This window comes from Sus scrofa, chromosome 14 (genome assembly GCF_054392235.1).
Source record: "Sus scrofa isolate SSC_HxYL_T2T_F1_AM1 chromosome 14, Sscrofa_HxYL_maternal_Yorkshire_Landrace_v2.0, whole genome shotgun sequence".
Classification (NCBI taxonomy): Eukaryota; Metazoa; Chordata; class Mammalia; order Artiodactyla; family Suidae; genus Sus; species Sus scrofa.
Window position 1 is genome coordinate 10084880 of NC_139396.1, and position 26521 is coordinate 10111400.

The window sequence follows — 26521 nt, forward strand, 5'->3', positions numbered from 1 at the left end:
CTGCTGTTGTAGGATGAAAGCAGCCACAGGCAACACTTATTTTTAAGTGTGACCATGTTAAAACAAATCTGTATTTACCTAAACAGGCTGTTGGCCAGACTGGACACAAAGGCTGGTACACACTCACCCCTACATGCACAATCCTTGGTCTTTTAAAACTTAAGTTCTGGCATCTTACATTATCAATGTAGATTTTACATTATCTTTATATCCTATGTTGGAATTTATTTATGATTGAAAAGTAAACTTTAAATAGCTTACATAATTTATGCATGATTATAGAATGTCTACACACCCTAACAGTGACAATGCCAGATCCTCTCACCTCCTGAGCCATGAAGGAACTTCTACATGTTTTGTTTAATGTACTCATGAATCTTCTGCCTTATCCTGAGCAATAAAACACACTTCAACCCATTCAAAAGAAATGAAATCATGAAGAATACATTCTTCAACCACAATGGAATCAAACTACACTTTTAAATAACACACAACAGGAGAACCTCTAAAAACGTTGAAAGTTAACCACATAGTCATAAACGATGGGTCAAACAGGAAGTCATTTCAAAGATAATAACAAAAAAATACATAGCACTAAGTGAAAACAGTGCAACATATCAAACTTGTAGAACCCTGCTGAAGCCAAGATGAGGGGAATATTTATAGCACTAAATGCTCACATTATGCAATTAAGAAATGTTTCAAATCTGTAGTTTAAATTTGTACTTCAAGAAAATTGAAAGAGCAAAATCAACTCAAAAGAGATGGATAGAAATAATAAAGATAAAAGCAGAAATCAATGTAATTCACACAGAAAAACAACAAATATGGAAAAAATTTCATTCTTCAAATGGTAAAATACAATTCATTAACCTGTTGTAATTATGACAAAACTAATAGACATGATACAAATCATCAATATCAGGCGGGAAATGGGCTCTCATGGTAGATCCTGTAGTCATTAAAATGCCAGTGAGAGATTACTATGAACAGTTTTACTGTTCTCATGAATTGTGTCCTAGAGAAAATGGAACAACCCCTCAAAAATCAGATACCAACATACCTGATAAAATAGATAATCTCAAAAGTTACATAATCATTAAGGAAACTAAATTCATAATTTAAATTTTTCTGAAAAAGAAATGTCCTGGTCCAGATGATTCCCCTGAAGTATTCTACAAAACATTGGAAGTAGAACTGTCCATCATCGCTTCCAGAAATTAGAAGAGGAAACTTTTCCTAATCTTTTATGAGGCCAGTACTAATTTGATACCAAAAGCAGACAAAGAAAGTACAAAACTGTAAAGGTATAGATGAGTATCTCTCATGAAGATACACACAAGCTCTCTCAAAACGTTTAGCATTTTAAATCCATCATGTATATATAGAATGATACCTTATGACCAAGTAGAATTAATTCTTCATATGCAATGTTGATTCAATATTAGGAACTCAGCAATGAAAAAGAGTCCCCTGCTGCTAAAAATAACAACTTAGGTAAATTACCATGCAAGTTACACTGAATGAAAAAGCCCATCCCGAGAGGTTACATCCTGTATGATTCCACTTATATAATACTCTCGAGCTGATAAAATTAGGAAGAAAATAGTCAGGGTTACCTTTGATTAAAGATGAAATTAAGGGGACAGAAGAAGAGTGGGTGTGACTAAAAGGGCAACATGAGGGATCCTTATGGGAATGAAACTCTTGTTTTGTGCCTTTAATTTGGCGGTGAATACATGGATATATCCATATGATAAAATTGCATGAGGTAAACACATGCACAGACACACACAGACACATACACACACAAAATTCATACATGAGAAATTTGGGAACCTGAATATAATCGATGGACTGTATCAACGTGAATAATTTTGTTAAACTCTTGTACTATAATTTTGCAAGATGTTGCCACTGGTGAAAACAATGAAGGGTACACAGGAGCAGTATAATTTCTTACAATTGTATGTGGATGCATAACTATCTCAAAATTAAGTTTAAATTTCTCAAAGAGGAAAGGTACATTTTAAGTACGAAAACTAGATAGAGACTCCTGCTTTGATCTTGCATATCTTCCAACCCTTTAGGGTTAGAAAAGAAAGTTTATGACATATTTTAGGAAATTTTCATTGTGTAAATTTTACAGTATTTGAGTTAGTTGGACCTCAAGTATTCCTGCTACAAAATGATGGAACAGAGTAACCAGAAAAGAAGAAAAACATACTTCATCTCTCTCTGTGCACATGCCTTTCTCCTCACCACGAGTTCTCTTTATATGATGGTTAATTTAGGTGTCAATGTGGCTGGGGTCAGTGCCCAGATACATGATCAGATGTTCTGGATGTTTCTGTGAAGGTATGTTTTGGATGAGATTAACATTTAAATCGTTAGGCACTTTAAGTAAAAAAGATTACCCTCTATGATATGGGTGGGTTTCATCAAAGCAGCTGAAGCTGTAAAAGAACCAAGAATGATCTTCCCTGAGCAAAAAGGAATTTTGCCAGCAGACAGCCTTTGGACTCATCAAAATTCTTTCCTGAGTCTGCAGGCCTGCTGGACTCCCCATCAGATTTTGGGTTAACTGTGCCTCCAAAATCTCATGAGTCAGTTCCTTAAAATGAACCAATATCTATCCCTATACACATTTCTATTGGTTGAAACTTCTCTGGAGAACCCTGACCAATACACTTCATATTTCTGCCCTTCCCCCTCTTTTTTCTTTCCTTTCCCTTTCAGAAACACTCACTGCTTTATCTCCCTCTGCATAGAGATGCACTGACATTCTAGGGTCTTAATAAGTTTGGTCTCTCTCTCCCTCCCACCTCTTTTCCTTTCTTTCAGTCCCATGTTCTTTGATTTGTGAAAAACATCATGAAAAGAATTAGGTGGTAGTAGTTGCAAGTTTTGTCAAATGTGCGAATTATCCCTACCCTTGAGGGAAATTACAAGGGTGCAGCTAGATGATAGCAAGTTAAGTGCTCTCTCCATACATCAGCTGTCTCCACCATCCATGGGTTACAGACTGGAATCAGAGCTGTATGGCTTTTGGAATATAATGAGGGTTTGAAGCTATGATAAGAGCACACAGACCTCAGCTAGCTGGAAGCAGACAGAGAGGTCATCACCTGGAGGAATCCCCAAGACACATGGACGTCCTCTGTAACTGAATAGCTGGGTGCCAGAGTGTTTGGACCACTGATCTCCCCGCCACAACAGGTGGTGGGCTTACTTACCATTTCCACAAGAACAAATCTCAGTTGCATTTCTTGAAGATGTGGTTGATGTAAGGATGCTCCAATAAACTTCAGGCAATTTGGTGTTTTTCATCATCTTGACATTGTGTCACTCCTGACTTCATCCTGCAAAACTGAGCCAAGGGTTGTACCTTGCTGAAACTGTACTTCTTAACTTGGGAACATTGCCAATGCAAAATATACTACTAGAAAACCTAACACAAATTCTGAGGCATATGGTTACAGGCAGAATCAAAGTCCAAAACAACTCTTGGAAATTGAAAGTATTCCTGTGAGCCACAATTAAGCTTTTTTTCCTTGAGTGTACAAAAGCCGACAATATTAATTTCTTCATATGGGGAACAGCTAGTATACACAAAGTCACAGTATTCATGTCCTCCCTTTTTTCATATGCCACTTTTTTTTCTTCTATCATCATTCCTGTGTATGTGTGTATGTAGGCATTTATAATCATGCATAGATGATGTAAGATATGTAAAACTTTAATTTTCAATCATAAATAAACTTAAACTTATTAAGAAAATGTAAATTCCGCATTGATAATGAAGGACTCCAGAATTTAAGCTTTTAAAGAACAAAGATTATGGGAGTTCCTGTTGTGGCGCAGTGGTTAGTGAATCCAACTAGGAACCGTGAGGTTGTGGGTTTGATCCCTGGCCTTGCTCAGTGGGTTAAGGATCCAGCAATGCCTTGAGCTATGGTGTAGGTCACAGATGTGGTTCGGACCCCATGTTGCTGTGGCTCTGGTGTAGGCCGGTGGCTATAGCTCTCATTGGACCCCTAGCATGGGAAACTCCATATGCCATGAGAGCAGACCAAGAAATGGCAAAAAGACAAGAAAAGAAAAAGACAAAAGATGATGCACATAGGGGTTGGCACAGGCCAGCCTGTGGGTCTAGTCTGGCCCACTATCTGTTTTGGTAAATACAGTTTTACTGTAACATGGTCACACTTGTTTGGGTGTTGCCTGGGCCTGCTTTCATGCTGCAACAGCAGAGTTGATTATTTATGACAGGTAAGGTATAGTCTTTAAAGCCTAAAATATTTTACAGAACATTTTTGCTGACCTCTGATATTTGTAGGAAAGAATAGAAGTAAAATGATTGCATGGCAACTACATATATTTGTTTACTAAATTTAAAAATTCTGATTTCCATAAGAAACATTAGCTAAAATACATTTATTAGGGATTTCTCAAGGTTTCAATTAAAACCTTTCATATTAAATTTAAAAAAAAAAAACATGTTTGCTACTCCCACAGCTTACAGAAGTTCCCAGGAAACCTATGCCTGCTGAGGGAATGCCAGATCCCGAAGCCATTGTGCCACAGAGGGATCTCCAAATTCAAAAAGTTTTTAAAGAAAAACATGTCAATTTTGATGTTAAAATCTTTAAGGCCACACTTTTAGAATTCATATACATTGTTTATAGAGAAGCTGTATAAGGTCATATGATTTGTACCACTCACTGCAAATCACTGAACCACTGATTTTCTGATCAGTTATAAGGCATATTTGCATTTTATCTTAAATTTGTTGTTGTTTTATCTGAGCAAAAAATCATATGTTGGAAATTTGATATATTTCGGTTAATTAGGCTTTTCATGGGAAAATAGGTCAGAATCTATTATAACATATATTATGCTAACTATATTTTACACTATGATATAATCATGAAGATATATTATGAAAGTTGTCTAGTACTAAAAATGTTTTCTTTATACACCAAGTCTTAAAATTTTTTCATTGTTTTACAGCAGTGAATGCACAGCATTCTTGATTTTATTGTAACCTAGTGCTGTGGTCATTCATTTAACTCACTGCTATACAGTTCCTCGCAATTACAATTGCAGCTAGAGAAGGAGATGTGTCTTTAAGGAGCCCATTGGCATGGATATTTTTTGCTTTTTGTTTGGAACATTAGAGATTATGTATAATTATTGAAGTACGTATTGGTTTGAAAATATCAACTGGTACAAGAACAGCTTTAGATTATTTAACAGAGTTTATACATTGATTTTTTCCTACATTCTGGAAAATGGTATGATTAACTGAAAACTATTTTTAGGTCTCTTTTTATTGAGGAATTTCTGGATGTGGAAAACCGTGTTAAGGCTTAGGGTTTCCCAAAGTGGATATTGTCATTTTTAATCACTTTTAGCTAAACTTTGCCACACTGTGAAGTAAGGACAAAAATGATGAGGAGTGAACAGTCTGATTAGAAGCTTTGGCTCCCAGAAGGGCAGTGTTAGCTGTATTTAAACCCATCACCATATTTAATACAGAAGACACTGAACAGGGCGTCTGCAATGATGTGTAATTTCTTGCTAACCTTAGATTTTGGTAACCCAGCTGGGAATAAAAACAAGCCAAGAGGAAGGCAGTGGGTGCTCTTCTCTTCCCATCATATCACAGACAAGGAGACAAGAGTGAAATGCTGAAAGATCAGCTGTCAGAACCTTAGCATCACAACTAAGTATGGAACCTGCTGGTCAGAAATGCACACACCCACCATGAGTTCTGAACACGTGGGCAGCCATGCTTAACAAGGAAATTCCCTGAGAGTTCAGTGAGCTGAACTAGAGCACATTCAATGCTGAGAGACCAGCCATGGTGGGACCCATGATGGCCAGATCTGTACACCAAAACTGAAAGGACGTGCACAGTCCCAGTGGAAGTCCAGCAGGGCCAGCACTTGTGGATGACTATCAGGGCCATTTCCCAGGAGCCTCTAGATCTAGCAACACCTACACACATATACAGAGAGAGAGAGGAAATCACTGAGGAAGGGAGGAGAGAGGACACAAACTAAGTTTACTGGATGGCTTGCCGAGGAGGTAATGGAGGAAGGGGTTTCCTGGAAGCTCTTCTTGTTAGTATTGGTAGCTAGGGTCTTTCCCCAGATGGGAGGAGTAATTTTCTGTAAAGGACCAGATTGTAAACATTTTAGGTGTTGTAGTCTTTATTGTCAGTGTCGCAAGCACTCACCTTGGCTGTTGTATGTGAAAACTGCCATAAACAGTACAGAAAGATCAAGTGTGGCTGTGGTCCAACAGACCTCCACTCACAAAACCCATGGTTAATTGAACTTTCCTGACCACTTTTGTAGAGTGTTTATTAAACACATCTCATGTTTGGTGAGTCAGGTACGTCTGCCAAGGCCTGGTATATTGCACTTATAGTTCACAGTATTTTTCCTCATCTTAGGGTGAAAAAAAGCAGTGTAATGGAACAAGGCCTGCAAATTTGATATCTATAAGAGATTTTTTGGGTGGAAATATTATTTCTTTTTCTTTTTTCTTTTTGTATTTTAGGGTTGCACCTGTGGCATATAGAAGCTCCCAGGCTGGGGGTTGAGCTGGAGCTACAGAGGCTGGCATATACCACAGCCACAGCCATGCAGGATCCAAACCACATCTGAGATGTACACAGTAGCTCATGGCAACATTGGTTCCTGACCCACTGAGCAAGGCCATATATGGAACTTACAACTTCATGGATAGTAGTCAGCTTCATTTTTGCTGTGCCACAATGTGACTCCTGGAAATTCTCCCATTTACAATAATTTGTAAAGGGAACAAAAGAAAAGAGAGGATCTTAGATTGACTGGGGTCACCACGAACCAAAATCCTTAAAGGGATTGCTGGCCTAGACTGTGTCTCTGAGTTTCTCTACCTAGTCCACACGCCACGATCGAGAACCGAGGATGTAATCCTCTAGGAAATACTTGTTAAGGATGGAGGAAAAACCTTCCAGGTCATTTCCAACACGCACCTCTCAGCACCTTTTTTAGACTGCTATAACTCATTCCCTCAACTGTGGAGAACACCATGGTATTTGCTGTCTTGGGAGACATGAAAAGAATCAGTGGGTTTTTGTTCTGAATGCTGGCCCTGTGTGAAGGGAGATATGTCTTAAAATGGCCTTCATTCTCAACACTTCCTCAGTCTTCCAACAGCTAAATGAGAGCCAGAAGCTGCACACTCATCTTCCCACAACACAAGTGAAGGACATCTTCCCCCACTGCCAGCCCTGCAATCACTGGCCTCATCCTGTGAGTCTTGCCCCTGTGCCAGCCACCAAGACCCAGGACCAAGGACCTCAGGCAAACCCTCCCCAGTCATCTAGTCACAGGCTAAGGAGCTGGATACCCACTCCTATATCCAGCTCAGGCCATGCCTCCTCAGCCAGGCCCTCACACTCACATCTTCAGTGCCCCAGTGCTCAGTCTGGGACTGGCCACTTTCTTTTGCCTTGGGCCCTGAATGATCATGCATGGTCAATCTCCACAGGCCTGAAGGCTTTGGTGGTACAGGGGGATTTGCATGGAATAAAAGCAGAGTTTGTAGTTTGGGGAAATTAGAAAATCTTGACTGGATGGATTTCAGAAGAACAGATGAAACACTGGTTCTAGTACCTCAACTGGAGTTGTGGAGAATTTGAGTAGACCTTGGCCAGCTTTGGTGGGGGCAGCTTGGGAATACCTGGAGATGGAGACTGGGGCACCCTGTTTCCAATGAGGCCTCTTGGCTTTAGTCATGTCTCCCAGAGCCAGAGCTAAAAGGGAAGGGATGTGTGTGTGTGTGTGCGCTTATATGCATGTATTCCTGCACTTGAACCCCTTTGCTAGTATATACTTGTGCATGTGTGGTGTGGTGTGTTTTGGGGCCAATACAAAGAGAAAGTGGCACCTCTTTCTTCTAAGCAAGTGGTGATAATTGTCTTCCATATGGAATCAAGCAAAGGAACAAAAACCCTGTCAACTTCATTGTTAAAATGGTAGAATGAAAGGAAACAACACTCTTCTGTTAAATATGCAGAATCCTCTAGAGGCACTGTAATGCCTGGTCTATGGCTGTGCCCAGCCAAGGGCAGGATAAACAGTCTATCTGGTCACTCTATGTAGGAAGTTTCTGGGTTCCTCACCAAGCCACATTTTATTCCTTCTTGGGAGGCTGGGGGTTAGGAATAGCACCTACCCTGCCCTGCCACCTACCTCCATGGCTCCTCTGAAGAAATGGTCTGAGGAGAAGAGGTGGTACAGAGGGACATGTAGCTCCAGTATATAGGAGGCCCATGGGTTTCCCACAAGGGGGGATAGCAGGCTTTGGAGAAAGAATTGGGTATTCATTTATGCTTTTAGACCATGAATCTCTTACTCCAATGGCTACAGGGGCTGAACCATTCTTTTGCATGAGAGGCCCAGGCCCACAGTGGGGATTGAGAATGGGGGGCTTAAGCTAACTTTGACAGTGCTTGCTCCTTCTAGTCCTGCCCTTAGCCCTTCCTCTAAGTTTTTTGAGCTCCATTGTTTTACTTTATTTTTATTTTTAGTGCCAGACCTGTTGCATATGGAAGTTCTCGGGCTATGAGTCGAATCAGAAGTACAGCTGCTGGTCTACAGCACAGCCACAGCAATGCCAGATCCAAGCTGCCTTTGTGACCTACACCATAGCTCATGGAAATGCCTGGTCCTTTACCTACTGAGGGAGGCCAGGGATGGAACCCACCTCCTCATAGATACCTGTCTGGCTCCTTATAGCTTAACCACATTGGGAATTTACTTTTCTTCTTCTTTCTTGCTTTCACTTTTTTTTTTCCATTCTTATGGCATGCGGAATTTCCTAGGCTAGGGATTGAACCTGAACAGCTGTAACCAGGGCCACAGCTGTAACCAGGGCCACAACAGTGAAAATACCAGATCCTTAACCTGCAGAGCCTGAGGGAACTCCAAACTCCATGGTTTTTGTCCTTCCCTTTAAAGGTCTGTGGCAGAGGCTCTTGGTGGCACCTGGTTTCCTTCACTGGGGTGCCTCTTTCCTGGTGGCTGAGTGTTGTTGCTAAGGGTTCACAGCTGCTTCCTTCACAGGGCATTACCCACACCCAGGCACATACTTCCTTATTCAAGAAGTCACAAGCCTATGCTATCAGCAGAAACTGGTATCTGGCAGGGGGTAGGGTCAAATTGAGCCCTTTCATCTCCAGGGGGACCAACTCTGTGTTCTTCATGCTCCAGAGAGAGGTCCCTTGAGGACCAGGATAAGGTTGTCTTTCTTCCCCTGCCTTATCCTATTTTCCTCAGTCCCCAGTTCATGAGCACATTTTCAAGGATTTTCCCAAGTGTCCCCATCTAAGATTCGCTTCTGGTGATCTTGCTCTAATGCACTGGGTATGAGAAGAGTCCTAAGAAACACATGCAATTCTAGAAATGGATCACCTTTTAGCACACAAGCAAGGATGACTCCATGGGTATGTTGTATGGAGTATTCCTAATCTCTGGTGTGCTTCAGCAGTAACTGTCCATGAGGTGCAGACACTGGCCAGGTCATCCTTTAGTCCTGGGTAATAATAACTAAGAGGATAGTAACTAAGGACAATGGCCTTATGCCTTTGTAGATTCATGCCAATGCTCTACTGAGGGAAGATAATAAAGCCTCATATCCCTTACAGGGGAATTCACAGTGTCTCTCTGGGAGTATGGAGGACACTTTCCTCCCAAATCAGCCTCTCCGTGAGTCAGGAGATAGATGGGATCGAGAATAAACATTTCCTATCAGCCACCTATTTATACCTGAAGATTAAAATGCAGGAACAAGTTAAAGAAGTGGAATTGGCCTTTTTGGACACTTAAAGCAATGAACACATCATGGGCATTTAGGGCCTAAGCCCTGCTTGGGTCAAAGATAAAGAGGTCACACACTTCCTATCCTTAGGGCGAAGGAGAACCAACTTCACATGCACAGAAAGACTCCTCTGGGTCAGAAAGGGAGGGGTCACCAGCCAATAAAAACTTAGGCTATGTTACTGCCAGTGAGGAATCCATCTTGACCCAAAGATGTGCACGCATATTGGGGAGGGCCTGGGTCCGATCAGGTGTGCAAAATGAAATAAGAACTTTGGCCAATGGGAAACAAAGACCCAGACGAACTTCCCTAAGTGTTTTAAATCACTTCTCTGGGACACTCCTCAATGATGGGGATGATTGCATTCTCACTCCTCCTTTGTGTGTATCCTACTGCTTTGCCTCTGCCTTAGACAAACAGACAACATAGCTAAGTGTACTGTGTTTCTAACAATAAACTCTGTACCTGATTTCACAGACTTTGCTTGCTTTAAATATTCTTGCCTTCAACAGGGGGTGAGAATCAAGGCAATTCAGTTGGTACTCCCAAGCTGGTCGAGTGGCTAATATTCCTGTTTCACCCAGGCTTCCCAGCTTCCATTCCTGAGCAGAGAATTAAGATCTCACTTCAAGCCATCACTCTCTGCCATCTCTCCAAAATCATCAGCATCCTCATCCATCCAGGCCAGATGTGACCTGAGTTAAACTCATGTGCGGGATTCCAGTTTGTACTTATGGTACATTCCACATGTGAAGATCATCAACGTTTTGCTAAACCCTTTGAAGCTGGTTAACCCTGTGCATCTATCAGCTGGTCTCTATGATCTTTCCCTTCTTCCCTTGAGCCAATTGCCATGGGGCAATTCTGAAAAATACCAGCTATTTGCTTAAGAAGGGCTGGGCAGCCTCGTCCTAGGCCCTGTAAATATGGTTGTAGCCACTCTGTAACCTTTTCACTTTGCCTTATATGAAGTGGTTTAGGTTAAGTTTGGAAAACATGGAAACTGCAGCCAGACAGGTAGGCTTCAAATCCTGGCTTATTTAACTATGGCTTAAGGGAAAGTTACTTAACTTCTCTGCAATGCTGTTTACAGAACTTTAAATGGAGTAAGAGTGTTGCAGTAATGGCATCCATCTCCAAGGGATGCTGTGAGAATAACATATGTTAATAAAGGTAAAGTGCTTTGATTTGTGTCCAGCAAGCAGGATGTGTCACATAATGTTAGCTGTTATTATTGCAAGTCATTACTCTTGAGTAAATACAGACTGCAATCTTCAGTTAGAGAATGTTCTTTTGATAAAACTATATTTCATTCTTCCATGTGTTAGGCAGATTGGTCCCTAAGTCTGAAGTCATCCTAGACTTTGAAGATAGCATAGAAAGTAGGAAAATATTACAAAGCTATATTAAAATTTTAGATCTTTTTCTACATTTCTCTTTATCCGATAGTTTATGTCTTAACATAAGTAGGTATCTGTTCAATCACACCTTTATCACCTTGTATTAAGGAGCTCTAATTTTTCTTTTCTTTCTTCTTTTCTCTCTTTCTGCTTTCCCTTTCTTAAGGCTGCACACATGACATATGGAAATTCGCAGACTAGGGGTTTGTTGACTTCCACTGTGCCACAGTGGGAACTCCTAGATCCCTAATTCTCTTGCCTAGAACAAATGGATATTCTCTCATACTTACCCCATCCAGACTATTTAAAATAGCAAGGTCTGCACCTTGAAACTCCATTTCCTGGTGGGTCATTCTTTATCAAGAATACAAGCAATACAACACCATGCACAAAAACAAAATCAAAATGGGTTAAAGACCAAAATGAAAGGCCAGAAACTTACATCAAAATTCTTGGAGGAAAACAGGCAGATCACTCTTCGATAAGTATGGCAGCAAACCCTTTTTGATGTCCCCTCTAGAATAATGAAAAAGAAAACAAAAATAAAGAAATTGGGAATTACCCTTTTGGCAGAGCCTGTTATGAAACTGACTAGTATTCATGAGGACACAGGTTTGATCTCTGGCCTCACTTAGTGAATTAAGCATCTGTGGTATAGGTCACAGATGAGGCTCGGATCCCACTTTGCTGTTTCTGTGCTGTAGGCTTGCAGTTGCAGCTCCAATTCCACCCCTAGCCTGGGAACTTACATATGCCACCATGCCCTAAAAGGAAAAAAAAAATGGACCTATAAACTCAAAAGCTTATACACAGAAAAGGAATCCATAAAAAAATGAAAAACAACCCACACAATGAGAGAAAGTACTTGAAAATGAAGCAACGGACAAGGCATTCACCTCCAAAATATAAAAATGGTTCATATAGTTCAGGTTAAAAAAATAAACAATCCTTTGAAAAATGGGCAGAAGACCTAAATACACATTCCTCCAAAGACAGAATGGTTTCCAAAAAGCACATGAAAAGATGCTAAATGTAAATAATTATGGGAGAAATGCACATAAAAACTACAATGAGGTCTCACCTCACACCAGTCAGAATAGCCATCATCAAAAAGTCTACAAATAAGGAAAGAGAACCCTCCTATCATGTTGGTGGGAATGTAAATTGGTACAACCGCTAAGGAAAACGGTGTGGAAGTTCCTCAGAAAATAAATGTACACCTGGCATATGATACAGCAGTCCCACTCCCAGACATGTATCTGGACAGAATGATAATTCAAAAAGATGCATGCACCTTTATGTCCACTGCAGCACTATTCACAATAGCTAAGACATGGTAACTACATAAATGTCCATCTTCAGATGAATGCATAAAGACGACATGGTACCTATATACAATGGAATCCTACTCAGTTCAGTCATAAAAAAAGAATAGAATAAATCCATTAGAAGCAACACGGATGCAACTAGAGATTCTCATACTAAGTGAAGTAAGTCAGAAAGAGTAAGACAAATACCATATGTATCACTTATATATGGAAACTAAAATATGGCACAAATGAACCTATCTACAGAACAAAAACAGACTCACAGACATGGAGAAGGGACTTGTGGTTGCTAAGTTGAAGGGAGAGTGAGTGGGATTGAGTGGGATTTTGGGGTGAGGAGATGCAAACTATTGCACTTAGAATGGAGAAGCAATGAGATACTACCTGTATATCACAGTGAACTATATCCAATCTCTTTTGATACAACATGATGGAAGAAAATATGAGAAAAAGAATGTGTGTACAGCAGAAATTGACACATCATGGTACATCAACTGTAATTTAATTTTTTTTTAATTAGTAAAATTTAAGAAGTAGAAAGAATGTTCTCTGTCTGGGGGAGGGGAACACTGAAATTTGCTGTTAATTATACCAAAGGTATAATGTTAGACTTACATGAGATGAGAAATTCAAACAGATATGGTATCCAACATTGTGCTTTTAGGTAACAATACTATTCTCTAAACTGACTGGATTCAAAGGTACTAAAGACTCTATTATCTGTCACTGAAAAAGTCACCGACAGCCCAAGGTATGGTGTGGCTGTGTGTGTGTGTGTGTGTGTGTGTGTGTGTGTGTGTGTGTGTGTGTATTCATTCAAAATATCTCCAAGGAAGATATACAGAAGACCAACAAGCACATGAAAAAATGATCAACACCACTCATCACTGATTATTAGAGAAAAGCAAACCAAAACTACCATGAGATACCACATCACACCAGAAAGAATGGCCATCATTCATCAGTCCACAAATAACAAATGCTGGAGCGGGTGTGGAGAAAACAGAACCCTCCTGCACTGTTGGTGGGAATGGAAACTGGTACAGCCACTATGGAGAACTGTATGGAAGTACCTTAGAAATCTATTCATAGAACTACCATATGATCCAGCAATTCCACTCACGGGCATATATTTGGAAAAAATGTTCCTTCAAAAAGACACATGCACCCACATGTTCACTGCAGCTCTATTTACAAGAGCCAAGACAAGGAAACATCCCAAATGTCCATCAACAGATGAGTGGATAAGGAAGATGTGGTATATATATACAATGGAGTCCTATTCGGATATAAAAGAGAATGAAATAATGCCATTTGCAGCAACATGGATGGAACTAGAGGCTCTCATCCTGAGTGAAATAAGAGAAAAACAAATGCCATATGACATCACTCATATCTGGTATCTAATATACAGCACAAATGAACTTTTCCACAGAAAAGAAATTCATGGACTTGGAGAATAGTCTTGTGGTTGCCTGGGGGGAGGGGGAGGGAGTGGGAGGGATTGGGAGTATGAGGTGATCTGATAATTGAGTTTAAACTATTGCCCTTGGACTGGATTAACAATGAGATCCTGCTGTGTAGCACTGAGAACTATGTCTAGATACTTACAATGCACCACAACAATGGGAGAAAAATTATGTATATAAGTATGTGTAACTGGGTCCCCATGCTGTACATTGGGAAAAAAAAAAGTGTGTTGGGGGAAATAACAATATAAGATACATTTTAAAAATATATCACCATTGAATACTTCCAAACAAACACTGTGTTTTTGTTTTTGTTTTTGTCTTTTTAGGGCCAAACCTGTAGCATATGGAGGTTCCCTGGATAGGGGTAGAATCAGAGCTCTAGCTGCTGGCCTCCACTACAGCTACAGCAATGCCAGCTCTGAGCCACACCTGTGACCTACACCACAGCTCATGGAAATGCTGAATCCTTCACCTGCTGGGCAAGGCCAGGGGCTGAACCTGTGTCCTCATGGATGCTGGTCAGATTCATTTCTACTGAGCCATGAGGGGAACTCCCAATCAAATACTTTTAAAAGGAAAAGTCCTAGGTCACCATGTATTTAATACTCTTTGTTAAATATTTGAATCTTAAATGTTCGTAGAATGGAACATGAGAATATATCCTCAAAGTAACTCTTTATATTAATTTGCAATCAATTCCCAAAAGTAGTATAGGCATCTCATATCAGAAAACTTCCAACCAGTAACAAACATTACATCTTCCCAAATGCAAGCTAGACTTGAAGAAACAGGAGCCATACCACCACCAACAACAACCAGACAAACAGCATTAACATCAAATCATGATGAGAAGGGAGAATCTGATTTCTACAATGTCTCCTTACATTTTTTAACACAAAAGGTTTCAACAAAGAATTATGAGGTATGGAAATTAAAAAAGGAAATATGATTCATGCGGTGAGGCATTACAAGGATTTTAGTCACTCTCTTATATATTCCCATAGAACAAAGTGAAATTTGGGACAAAGAACTAAAAAAAACTCAGGAAACTGGTGCCTAACCAAATGGAGAATGCTAATAGAGAGACAGAAATTACAAAGAGGAATCAAATGTATATTCTAGTGTTGAAAAGTAAAGCTGGGAATGAAAAAGGCATCGGGGGAATTACTAACAGATTTGAGCTGGCAGAATAATGAATTGGCCTCTTTGAAGAAGAACTGACTGAGACTATCCACTCTGAGGAGTGGAGAGAGGTAAGAATGGACAATATTGAGCAGAATGTAACAGACATATAGGACACCATTAAGTAGGCCAACATACATATAATAGGAATCCACATGATACATATAATAGGAATTACACCCAGAAAAGGGAATCAGAAGTCAGGGAAAATATTGGGAGAAAAATGCCTCAACTCCTCAAATATGATGAAATACATGAATGTATACATCCAAGAAACTCAATGAACTCCAACAAGATAAACTACAGGTCTACACAGATACTATAGTTAATTGACAAAACACATGACAAAGAGAATTTTGAAAGCATCAAGGAAAAAGCCTAGTATACTTTCATATTTGGGGAACGAAAAAGAAGAACTATGAACCAAGAATTCTGTATCTGATAAAACTACCTTTCAGAAATGAAGGAGAGGAGTGATATAGGCAAGATGGCAGATTAGGAGGCTCCAGGTCTTTAACCCCATGAAAATATCAAGGAAACAATCAGGTAAGAATAGCTTTGTGGAAGCTCTAGAAGACAAAGAGTAATCTGAAGCAATCAAGTGAATAGCCAATTGAGAAAGGGTCACACTCAAAATGATAGCAAATTCCATGATATTCTGCCTCCTCTATTCCTCACCCATTGTGAATGAATATGGTGCAGTACAGGACCCAATCACTGGTCCTCCATTGGGAGAAACACAAGAGTGCAACTTGATTGCAGGGTTTGGCAGGCCAGACACTGTCTCAAGAATCTGATTTCTGTCTCACATGACTTGAAGCTGAGATAGGAATGGTGGGACATTTTACATATCAGGTTGGTGGCCGTAAAAGTGATGACGGATTCAATGGCACAGGAGAAGTTCATGGCAACTGTAGACCTGCACACATGTGGAGGTCAGAGATGACTGACAGAAGAATGCAATAAAACATGTAAGGGCCAAGAAGACAAAGGTGAGGTTTTTAGGGAAATTAAATACTTAAAAGCAACTGTGTGTGGGGGAGAGGATTAGGGGGCTGGGGAAGCACACACACACTCCCAGTGAAGGCACATCCTCAGAAAAGACCTGAGAACATGTTAAGGCTTTATACTGGTCTGTTTAGTAAAGGTCTTCATTTGCACATATCCAAGATACAAGACTGGGTAACGTGGCGTTTTTTTTTTTTTTTCTGCATATGCAACTTTTGATAAATGCTCACAAAGTATAGAAATAAAAAGGTAGATGTGGCTCATTCAAAGGAACATTAATAAATCTGAAGCAAATGAGCATAAAGAAACATAGGCTTCACAGTGGCTAGATGAACTTTTCCTTTTTCTTTTTTCTTTTTTTTTTTTGTCTTTTTGCCTTTTCTAGGGCTGCTCCCATGGCATATGGAGATTCCCAGTCTAGGGGTCTAATCGGAGCTATAGCCACTGGCCTATTCCAGAGCCATAGCAATGCAGGATCCAAGCCACATCTGCAACCTACACCAGAGCTCACAGCAATGCTGGATCCTTAACCCCTGAGCAAAGCCAGGGATCAAACCCGTAACCTCATGGTTCCTAGTCAGATTTGTTAACAACTGAGCCACAACAGGAACTCCTAGATGAACATTTTAAACAACTGCCTTAGGTATTCTGAAATAGCAAAAGAAGAACACATAATTAACAAAAGGAAGTCAGCAAGGTGGAAGGTGGTGAATGAATAAACGAAGAATATAGACAAAGACATAGAATTTATTTCAAAAAAGAAACAGAGGGTCTTGATCAGGAATGGATGTTGGACTTTGTCAAATGCTTTTTCTGTGTCTATGGAGATGATCATATGATTTTTGACTTCTGTTAATGTGGTGTATGATGTTGATTGATTTGCATATGTTGAACCATCCTTGTGAACTTGGGATGAACCCTACCTGGTCATGGTGTATAATTTTTGGATATGTTGTTGGATTCAGCTGGCTAAGATTTTGTTGATAAATTTTGCATCTATATTCATCAATGATATTGGCCCGATAGTTTTCTTTTTTGGTGGTATCTCTGTCTGGTTTTGGAATTAGGGTGATGATGGCATCATAGAATGGTGGGAGCATTCCTTCTTCTTCAACCTTTTGAAAGAGTTTAAGGAGGATGGGCACTAGATCCTCCTTATATGTTTGATAGTATTCGCCTGTGAAGCCAGATGGCCCTGGACTTTTATTTGTAGGGAGTGTTTTTATGACTTCTTCAATTTCATTTCTAGTGATTGGTCTGTTCAGTTGGTCTGTTTCTTCTTGATTCCGTTTTGGCAGGCTGTAAGAGTCTAGAAAATTGACCATTTCTTCCAGATTGTCAAATTTGTTGGCATAGAGTTGTTCATAGTATTTTCATATGGTTGTTTTGTATTACTGCAGTATCTGTTGTGATTTCTCCTTTTCCATTTTTAATTATATTTGAGTTCTTTCTCTCCTCTTTTTAGTGAGTCTGGCCAGGGGTGTGTCAATTTTGTTTACCTTTTCAAAGAACCAGCTCTTGGTTCTATTAATTTTCTCTATTGTTTTTTGAATTTCTACTTTATTGAATTCTTCTTTGATCTTTATAATTTCCTTCCTTCTGCTAACTTTGGGTCTTTTTTGTTCTTTTTCTAATTTGCTTACATGGAAGGTTAAGCTGTCAATTTGGGATCTTCTTTTTTGGGAAAGGCCTGTATCACTATAAATTTCCCTCTGAGCACTGCTTTTGCGGCATCCCATAGATTTTGAGAGGTTGTGTCTTCATGATCATTTGTCTCAAGGTATTTTTAATTTCCTTCTTGATTTCCTCATTGACCCACTGGTTTTTTAGTAGCATGTTGTTTAGTCTCCATGTAGTAGGTTTTTTCTCATTTCTTTTACTGTGGTTGATTTCTAGTTTCATGGCATTGTGGTCAGAGAAGATACTTGAGATAATTTCTCTGCTCCTAAATTTATTGAGGTTAGCTTTGTGTCCCAATATGTGGTCAATTCTTGAGAATGCTCCATGTGTTGTTGACAAGAATGTGTATTCTGATTCTTTTGGATGTAGTGTCCTGAAGATATCAATTAAATCTAACTTCTATTGTTTCCTTCAGGATCTCTGTTGCTTTATTGGTTTTCTGTCTAAGAGGATCTGTCCATTGGTGGGTATCAAGGGAGCATTCCTGAACATAATCAAAGCCACTTATGATAAACCCACAGCAAATATAAAACTAAATGGGGAAAAACTGAAAGCCTTCTCACACAAATCGGGAACAAGACAGTGATTCCTACTCTCACCACTGCTCTTCAACATAGATTTGGAAGTCCTGGCCACAGCAATTAGACAAACAAAAGAAATAAAAGGCATCCATATAGGAAGAGAAGAGATCAAACTGTCACTGTATGCGGATGACATGATACTTTACATAGAAAACCTTAAGGACTCAACCCAAAAACTACTGGAACAGATTAATAGATTCAGCAAAGTAGCAGGATATAAGATTAACATTCAGAAGTCAGTCGCATTTTTGTATACCAGCAATGAAATATTAGAAAAAGAATACAAAAATACGACACCTTTTAAAATTGTACCTCACAAAATCAAATACCTCGGAATACACCTGACCAAGGAGGTAAATGACCTATATGCCAAGAACTATAAAACTTTAATCAAAGAAGATGTAAAGAAATGGAAAGATATTCCATGTTCCTGGATTGGAAAAATCAATATTGTAAAAATGGCCATAGTACCCAAAGCAATCTACAGATTCAATGCAATCCCTATCAAATGACCCAGGACATTTTTCACAGAACTAGAACAAACAATCCAAACATTTATATGGAACCACAAAAGACCCAGAATCGCCAAAGCAATCCTGAGAAACAAAAACCGAGCAGGAGGCATAACTTTCCCAGACATCAAGAAATATTACAAAGCCACAGTCATCAAAACAGTGTGGTACTGATATCAAAACAGACAGACAGACCAATGGAACAGAACAGAGAACCCGGAAATAAACCCTGACACCTATGGTCAATTAATCTTTGACAAGGGAGGCAAGAACATCAAATGGGAACAAGAAAGTCTATTCAGCAATCATTGCTGGGAAACCTGGACAGCTGCATGCAAAGCAATGAAACTAGAACACACCCTCACACCATGCACAAAAATAAACTCCAAATGGCTGAAAGACTTAAATATACGACAGAACACCATCAAACTCCTAGAAGAAAACATAGGCAAAACACTCTCTGACATCAACAGCATGAATATTTTCTCAGGGCAGTCTCCCAAAGCAATACAAATTAGAGCACAAATAAACCCATGGGACCTCATCAAACTGAAAAGCTTTTGCACAGCAAAGGAAACCCAAAAGAAAACAGAAGGACAACTTTCAGATTGGGAGAAAATAGTTTCCAATGATGCAACCGACAAGGGCTTAATCTCTAGAATATATAAGCAACTTATACAACTCAACAGCAAAAAAGCCAATCAACCAATGGAAAAATGGGCAAAAGACCCGAATAGACTGTTCTCCAAGGAAGATACAAATGGCCAGCCAACACATGATAAAATGATCAACATCGCTGATTATAAGAGAAATGCAAATCAAAACTACCATGAGATACCACCTCACACCAGTCAGAATGGCCATCATTCATAAATCCACAAATAACAAGTGCTGGAGGGGGTGTGGAGAAAAGGGAACCCTCCCGCCCTGTTGGTGGCAATGTAAGCTGGTACAGCCACTATGGAGAACAGTTTGGAGATACCTTAGAAATCTATACATAGAACTTCCATATGACCCCACAATCCCACTCTTGGGCATATAATCGGACAAAACTCTACTTAAAAGACACATGCACCCGCATGCTCATTGCAGCACTATTCACAATAGTCAGGACATGGAAACAACCCACATGTTCATCAACAGATTATTGGATTTGGAAGAGGTGGTATATATACACAATAGAATACTACTCAGCCATAAAAAGAATGACATAATGCCATTTGCAGCAACATGGATGGAACTCGAGACTCATACTGAGTGAAATGAGCCAGAAAGACAAAGACAAATACCATATGGTATCACATATAACTGGAATCTAATATCCAGCACAAATGAACATCTCCACAGAAAAGAGAATCATGGACTTGGAGAATAGACTTGTGGGGCTGCTTGATGCGAGAGGGAGGGAGTGGGAGGGATCGGGAGCTTGGGGTTATCAGATACAACTTAGAACAGATTTACAAGCAGATCCTTCTGAGTAGCATTGAGAACTTTGTCTAGATACTCATATTGCAACAGAACCAAGGGTGGCAAAAAATTGTATACATGTAAGAGTAACTTGATCCCCGTGCTGTACAGTGGAAGAAAAAAAATTTTTAAATTTAATTAATTAAAAAAAAGAAAGAAAAATGGGAGAGGGAAAGGGAAAGGGCCAACAAAGTGTCTTTTCCCTCTACATGGTCAGGGCCCTCTGGCCAGTTCTCCATGTCAGGAGGAGCCCAGAAATTAAATGGCCCCAGTTGCGGTTGATGGGTCTGCTCCACTGGTGGGTAAGTTGGCCCTCCAGTGCCCTGAGTGGTTACGATCTGTGGCTGAGGGTTAGCCAAAGAAATGTGGGCTGTCTCTAAAACCCTGAGGAAGGACTGTCCAGGTTAACTGAGGGTCTGAAAGAATATTGTGGTCAGTCCATGTGAATGGAAATAATTCCTGGCATGAAGGGTGTAGAGGAAGGGTAAAAAGGGCATCTTTTAGGTCAAGAACTGAGAAATGAGGAGTGTTAGGAGGTATACGAGACAGAAGAGTATAGGGACTTGGGACCACTGTGTTAATGGGAAGGAGTACCAGATTGATGAGGCCAAGATCCTGAACTAATCAGAAGCATCTGTCTAGGTTTTTTACAGGAAGGATAGGAATATTGAACAGAAAGTGAGTAGGTTTGAGGACGTTGGCCTTGAGGAGAAGCTGAATTATAGGCTTTCATTCTCTCTGTGCTTCTAGGCTAATAGGATATTGAGATTGGATAGGAAATTTAGGAAGATCATTTAGTCTTATGAGAATTGGAGAATGATGTCTAGCAATGGAGGGTATATGGGTGTCCCAAACAATGGGATTGACATCAGAGGGGAGGTGGGAATGACTGGGGGAGTGGGCCCCAAATCTGACTGGCCCAGATATAGGAAGTTTGTGTTTGGTTGTATAGGAAATTCAATGTATCCCTGGAACTTAGTCAAAATATTCATCCCTATTATAAGCATAGCCCATGTGGGAATACCTAGGAATTAGGTGGCAGAAAGTGGTGTTTACAAGTGTGCAAAGTCAAGGTCCAGTCTGTTGGGGTGTAGTGGGCAACCACTTTACCCCCATGATAGAAGTAGGGGAGGTGTAGGTAAGACCCTGTAAAATAGGTACTACCGAGTATAATGCCCCCAAGTCCAATAAGAACAAAATAATCTTATCTGCTCCTGCCAGAGCTCCCTGAGGCTCCAGAGTGGTGGTAGGAAGCTGGGGCCTGGTGGCCTCAGGCCCCACCCATCCTCCATAGCCAGGCCCAACAGGTGGTTCATGTTGATGGTCTCCAAGGTAGGTTTTGTGGAGGAGATGGTGGGCTGTCCTGGCTTCCCACAGTCCACTTTCCAATGTCCATTCTGACTGAATTTTGGAGAAGGGCCTGGCAGGGTTTGGGGTTATGGCATTTATTTGCCCAATGCCCCTCTAAGCCACCTTTGAAATAGGCCCTGGAAGGGGAGGTTGTTCTGTAAGTTTGTATGCCTCAGGGGGTCCATGGTTTGTTTTTGAGGATTTCCCTATATGGCAGAAGCAAGAAGCTGATATTCAGTCATGGACTTCTTTAGTTTAGGGGCCTTATGTTCTTCCTATGCATTATTAAAGACCATTAAAGGCAGCTTTAATGAGATCCCTTGGTGGGAACAAATGACCGTCCTCTAGTTTCCACATATTTTTTTAATATCTTGTGCTGATTGGGAGATGAAATGCATATGCAAATGAATTTATCTCTCTTGACTTTCTAGATTTAGGGTAGGATACTTAGGGTAGTATACTATAAGCCTTGACATAAAAATGGCTGGATTTTCTTGGGGTTCCTGTATTATTTCTCTAATTTTATCCTAAGTAACTATTTTTAATGAGGACTTCATTCTTTCTATTAGGCAAGAAATAAGGTGGCCTCTCGAGCCTCTGTCCTGGGAGTCTATCTGATAGTTCCAATTAGGATCCACACAAGGGATAGCTAGAGTTCCAACAGGACTGTTAGTAGGATCTTGGTATGTAAGGTGTCTGCATGGGCTTGGGCTGCCAGACAAATTCATTCCCTTTCTTCAGGGGACAGAAAACAGCTAAGGATAACACAAATGTCTTTCCAAGTGAAGTCATAGGAGTGAATAAGATACTGGAGCTCTTTTGTGTAGGTAGTTGAGTCTGAGGTGAAGGAACCTAAACATTTTCCCTATTTGGGATAAGTCTCCCAAAGACAAAGGCACATGAACCCTGACTCTTCCTTCAACTCCAGCAACCTCTCTTAAAGGAAGGTTTGGGGCCTCAGGGGGGATTGCTGATCGAGATCTTGTCAAGGGGGTCATAAAAGGGGTTGTTGTTATGGGAGGGGGCTGCATGTTGGGAGTGGGAATTAGGATTCTTGGGGCATGGAAGAAGAGGAGGAAGAACAATGGTGGGAGGGAGAGAAGAAGGTGTAGGGGCTGTAGTACCTGGGTGCACGGAATGGGTGGGAGGGGGAGGAGGAGGCTTATGGTTGTGCAGGATTGAAGGAGGTGCTGAGGCATCACTAGGATTAAAGTCAGAGTTTGAAGAAACATAAGGGGGAGGCTGTTTAGTTTTTTCCTGCAGGTGAGGTGAAATGGGAGGAGGGCATTCATTTAACAGAAGAACCTGATATGAGCTACAGTCAGAGCAAAGAGAGGGTTGAGATCTTAAAGAGATAAAAGCTTGGAATTCCTGCCTTGGCTCAGAAGGAACAAATCTGACTAGGATCCATGTGGACACAGGTTTGAACACTGGTCTTCCTCAGAGGCTTAAGGATCTGGCATTGCTATGACCTGTGTTGTAGGTTGCAGACATGGCTCAGATCTGGCATTGCTGTGGCTGTGGCCCAACTTCCACACCTCCAGTTCAACCCGTAGCCTGGGAACCTCCACGTGCCATGAGCACAGCCCTAAAAAGACACACACACACACACAAAATAGATAAAAGCTTTAATGTAGGGAACATCTGACCATTTCCCATTGTGCTGGAAAAAAAATTCTCAAGATCTCCTGGGATTTTGAAATTGAATGGACCAGTCTCAGGCCATTGGCTCCCATTATCTAATTTATGTTTGGGACAAGCCACGTGACAGAAGGAAATGAAACACTTGTGCTTAACATCTGGTGGAGTCTCAGAGATGAAAGATTGTCCAAAATCACCCTAAAGCTGTATCTTGTGGAGGTTGACAGGAGGAGACCCCCGTGGTGTTAATTCAGGAATAGAGGAGTCTAAAAACCCACACAGGTGCTCAGAGAGGTATCCCCCTGAGAGGGCCTAAGATCTAAACGAGATAGACCACCTAGATGGTCATAGGGGTTCTCCCTGTGAAGTCTATGATCTGATCGATGATTGTGCCTGATCAGGAAATGTCTTTGCTGAGAAGGGGGAGTACCTGTTCCCTGGGACCACATGGAAACCCAGCTGAATCCAACATCCAGATTTTAAAGAGGAAATAAAAAATGGCAAGGAGGGGAGTTTCCATCATGACTCAGCAGCTAACAAATCTCACTAGCATCCAGGAGGGCACAGGTTTGAACCCTGAACTTGTTCAGTGAGTTAAGGATCTGGCATTGCCATGAGCTGTGGTGTAGGTTGCAGATGTGGCTTAGATCCTGTGTTGCTACGGCTGTGGTGTAGGCCAGCAGCTAAAGCTGCATTAGACCCCTAGCCTGGGAACCTCCTACATGCCATGGGTGTCACCCTAAAAAGCAAAAAAGAAAAAGTAAAAGAAAAGTGGCAATGACATCAGACCAGGTTTGGGGAGAGAGTGGTGGAGGAGAAATCCAGTATATACTCAACTTCCAATGGCCTTGAAATGGAGGCCAGTGTGGGGTGCCATGTGATGGGAATCATCAGAAGGCACTTGAGATCCCAGTGCTCAACAGTCACAAGGAAGAGGGCACTTCCACTCATCTGAGCAGTAGTAACTGGGAGAGAGGGCCAGAGAAATCAGAGGTCACCGTGGAGTAGCCCTGGACTAAATCTTCAATTGTCCCAATAGTCTCGCTCTGTTCACTGAAAGACTCAGGCTTAGGAGATGGAAAGCAGGGAAAGAGTTTAGAAACAGAGGAGGCATCCACTCTTTCAGACTAGAGCTACTTGCCCCTAGAACCTACAGGGACCTGCAGAACACCCCAGAGTGTAGCCCTGGCTGGTGTTTCAGCTTTCCCTCCAAGTCTTAGAGCATTTGTGGAAGCCTGGACATTGGAAAGGGGTGGGTGTGTATCCCTCCAGGGTTTTGGCACCAAAATGTTAGAGAACTGGAGAAAGACAGTTGACCAGAGCAGTGACATATCAGGCAAGATTTATGAACCAGCAGAGAGGTTGGGAGCACTGAGCAAAAGGAACACAGGACCCCTCAGCCTTGGGAAAGAATCAGGATTTATAGGCAGGGGATCATGTGCTAAGTCCTATACATTTGGGACAGCAGTTAAGATCCTGGTATAAAACTTAACATTCTCCTTGGGGCAGTCTTTGTCCTTGGGAAGTCAGCCACTTCATGGGCTTTGTTGTGCTGCCAGTGGAGGTCCAATAAAGTGGAGACTGCAGGTCCGGGTCTGAGAGTGTCAATGAGTCATGGGACTTACCATTTCTTAGGCCTTCATTATATATATATAATTATTTTTTCCCATTATTCTGTCAATTTTCTACTGTTTAGGCCTTCATTTTACTTTATGACTAAGAGGTTTCATGTGGCCATTAATACTTATGTGTTTATCAGATGATAAAATGTGAATTTTGTTCAGAAAGCCTAGGCTGTTTTGAAGTAAGTCAAGAGCCAGGACAGAAGCAGAGCGGGCTTAGGGTAAAGAAGTGAAAAAAAAAAAAAACTATGCTGATGAATAAAAAAGTGAAAGGGAAGATCAAGTCAAAACTCATGCTATGACTTTGAAAACCAATTTATGCATTGCCCAAAGAGGCACACACCAACTATCCTGCCACTGTGTAATGTGGAAGAAACTTCTGGTTCTTGCCTACCTGCCAGAGGCCAACACGGAGTGTCACCCCAAACCCAACCAGGCCCACCTTCCCTCAGCCCCTACCCCACTGCAGAATGACTTGAGTCCCCCCTTCGAAGCTTGAGACTCAAACTTGGCCTCCTTTACTTGAATCCTGAGCATCTGCTGAAGCAGGTCACTCTCTGGGTCCTGGTCTTGACTTTTTGCTTTGAGGCTACCAGGCAGCAGTGCTCTAGGCCCAAGCCTGTGTGAATGGTTTCACAAGGAGGTAAGCCAATAGACTTGGGATGGGTTCCCAAAGACCCTGCCATCCCTCAAATCCCTGGGGTTCACATGTGATACTTCACTGTGGACACATAGTTGGACAGAAGGACAGGAAGGAGAGAGAACTGCACCCTAGGGACCCCTCACACTGGGGGGCCTAGAGGGGCCTGTAGAAACCTCAGCCTACCCGTGGGAGGACAGATGCTTGGAGGTGGAAAAAAGAGGACATGCTCTGGGTTTGGAGGAAGGATTGCTTCAGGAAGGCTGACTTTTTCTAGAAGGGAGACAAGGCACTTTGAAATGTGTGTGTAGGGAATGTGGCTTGATATCTGCTCTTGGCAGAGGGAGGGTCATGGGGAAAGCCTAGCCCTGTCCTGTGTTCCTTAGGCATCTGAAGCTTGCCTCATTAGATCTTTCTAAGGGATGTGAATGGGTGCATACTGTATCTAATGGGAGCATGGGGTGAGATGGTCAGTCAGAAAACTATTCAATGGGGTGGGTGACTGTGGCCACATGTGCATTGAAGTGGTCCTCTCTAAGCTGGGCCCAAAGTTACTCTGCCACAGCCCAGGCCTCTTCCACTCCTTCCAGCCCAGAGCTCACTCCTCAGGTCAGGGAACTGTTGCCTTGGATTCCACAAGGGAGGGGCAACCATGTGACTTCAACCAAGCTAAGACTCCTGTTTCTGAGTTGTTCTGTATTTTTTTCCCTTTCGTGGAAACACATTTCTTCAGACCTACTTCATCCTGTCTGGTATCTC

At 41.2% G+C, this 26521-nt stretch overlaps 1 protein-coding gene across 2 annotated transcripts in view; it reads right to left on the bottom strand.

Annotated features, from left to right (window-relative positions):
- Positions 1-26521, bottom strand: part of LOC102160746 (uncharacterized) — an 86202-nt gene that overhangs the window by 13133 nt on the left and 46548 nt on the right. For both annotated transcript variants that reach the window (XM_084994658.1, XM_084994659.1), the window contains 3 exons: positions 11722-11795; positions 10345-10481; positions 3237-3370 (listed from right to left, as the gene is read on the bottom strand). In XM_084994658.1, coding sequence (XP_084850784.1) covers positions 3237-3333 — 97 coding nt within the window. In that variant the 5' untranslated portion in view covers positions 3334-3370; positions 10345-10481; positions 11722-11795. The remainder of the gene's footprint in view (positions 1-3236; positions 3371-10344; positions 10482-11721; positions 11796-26521) is intronic.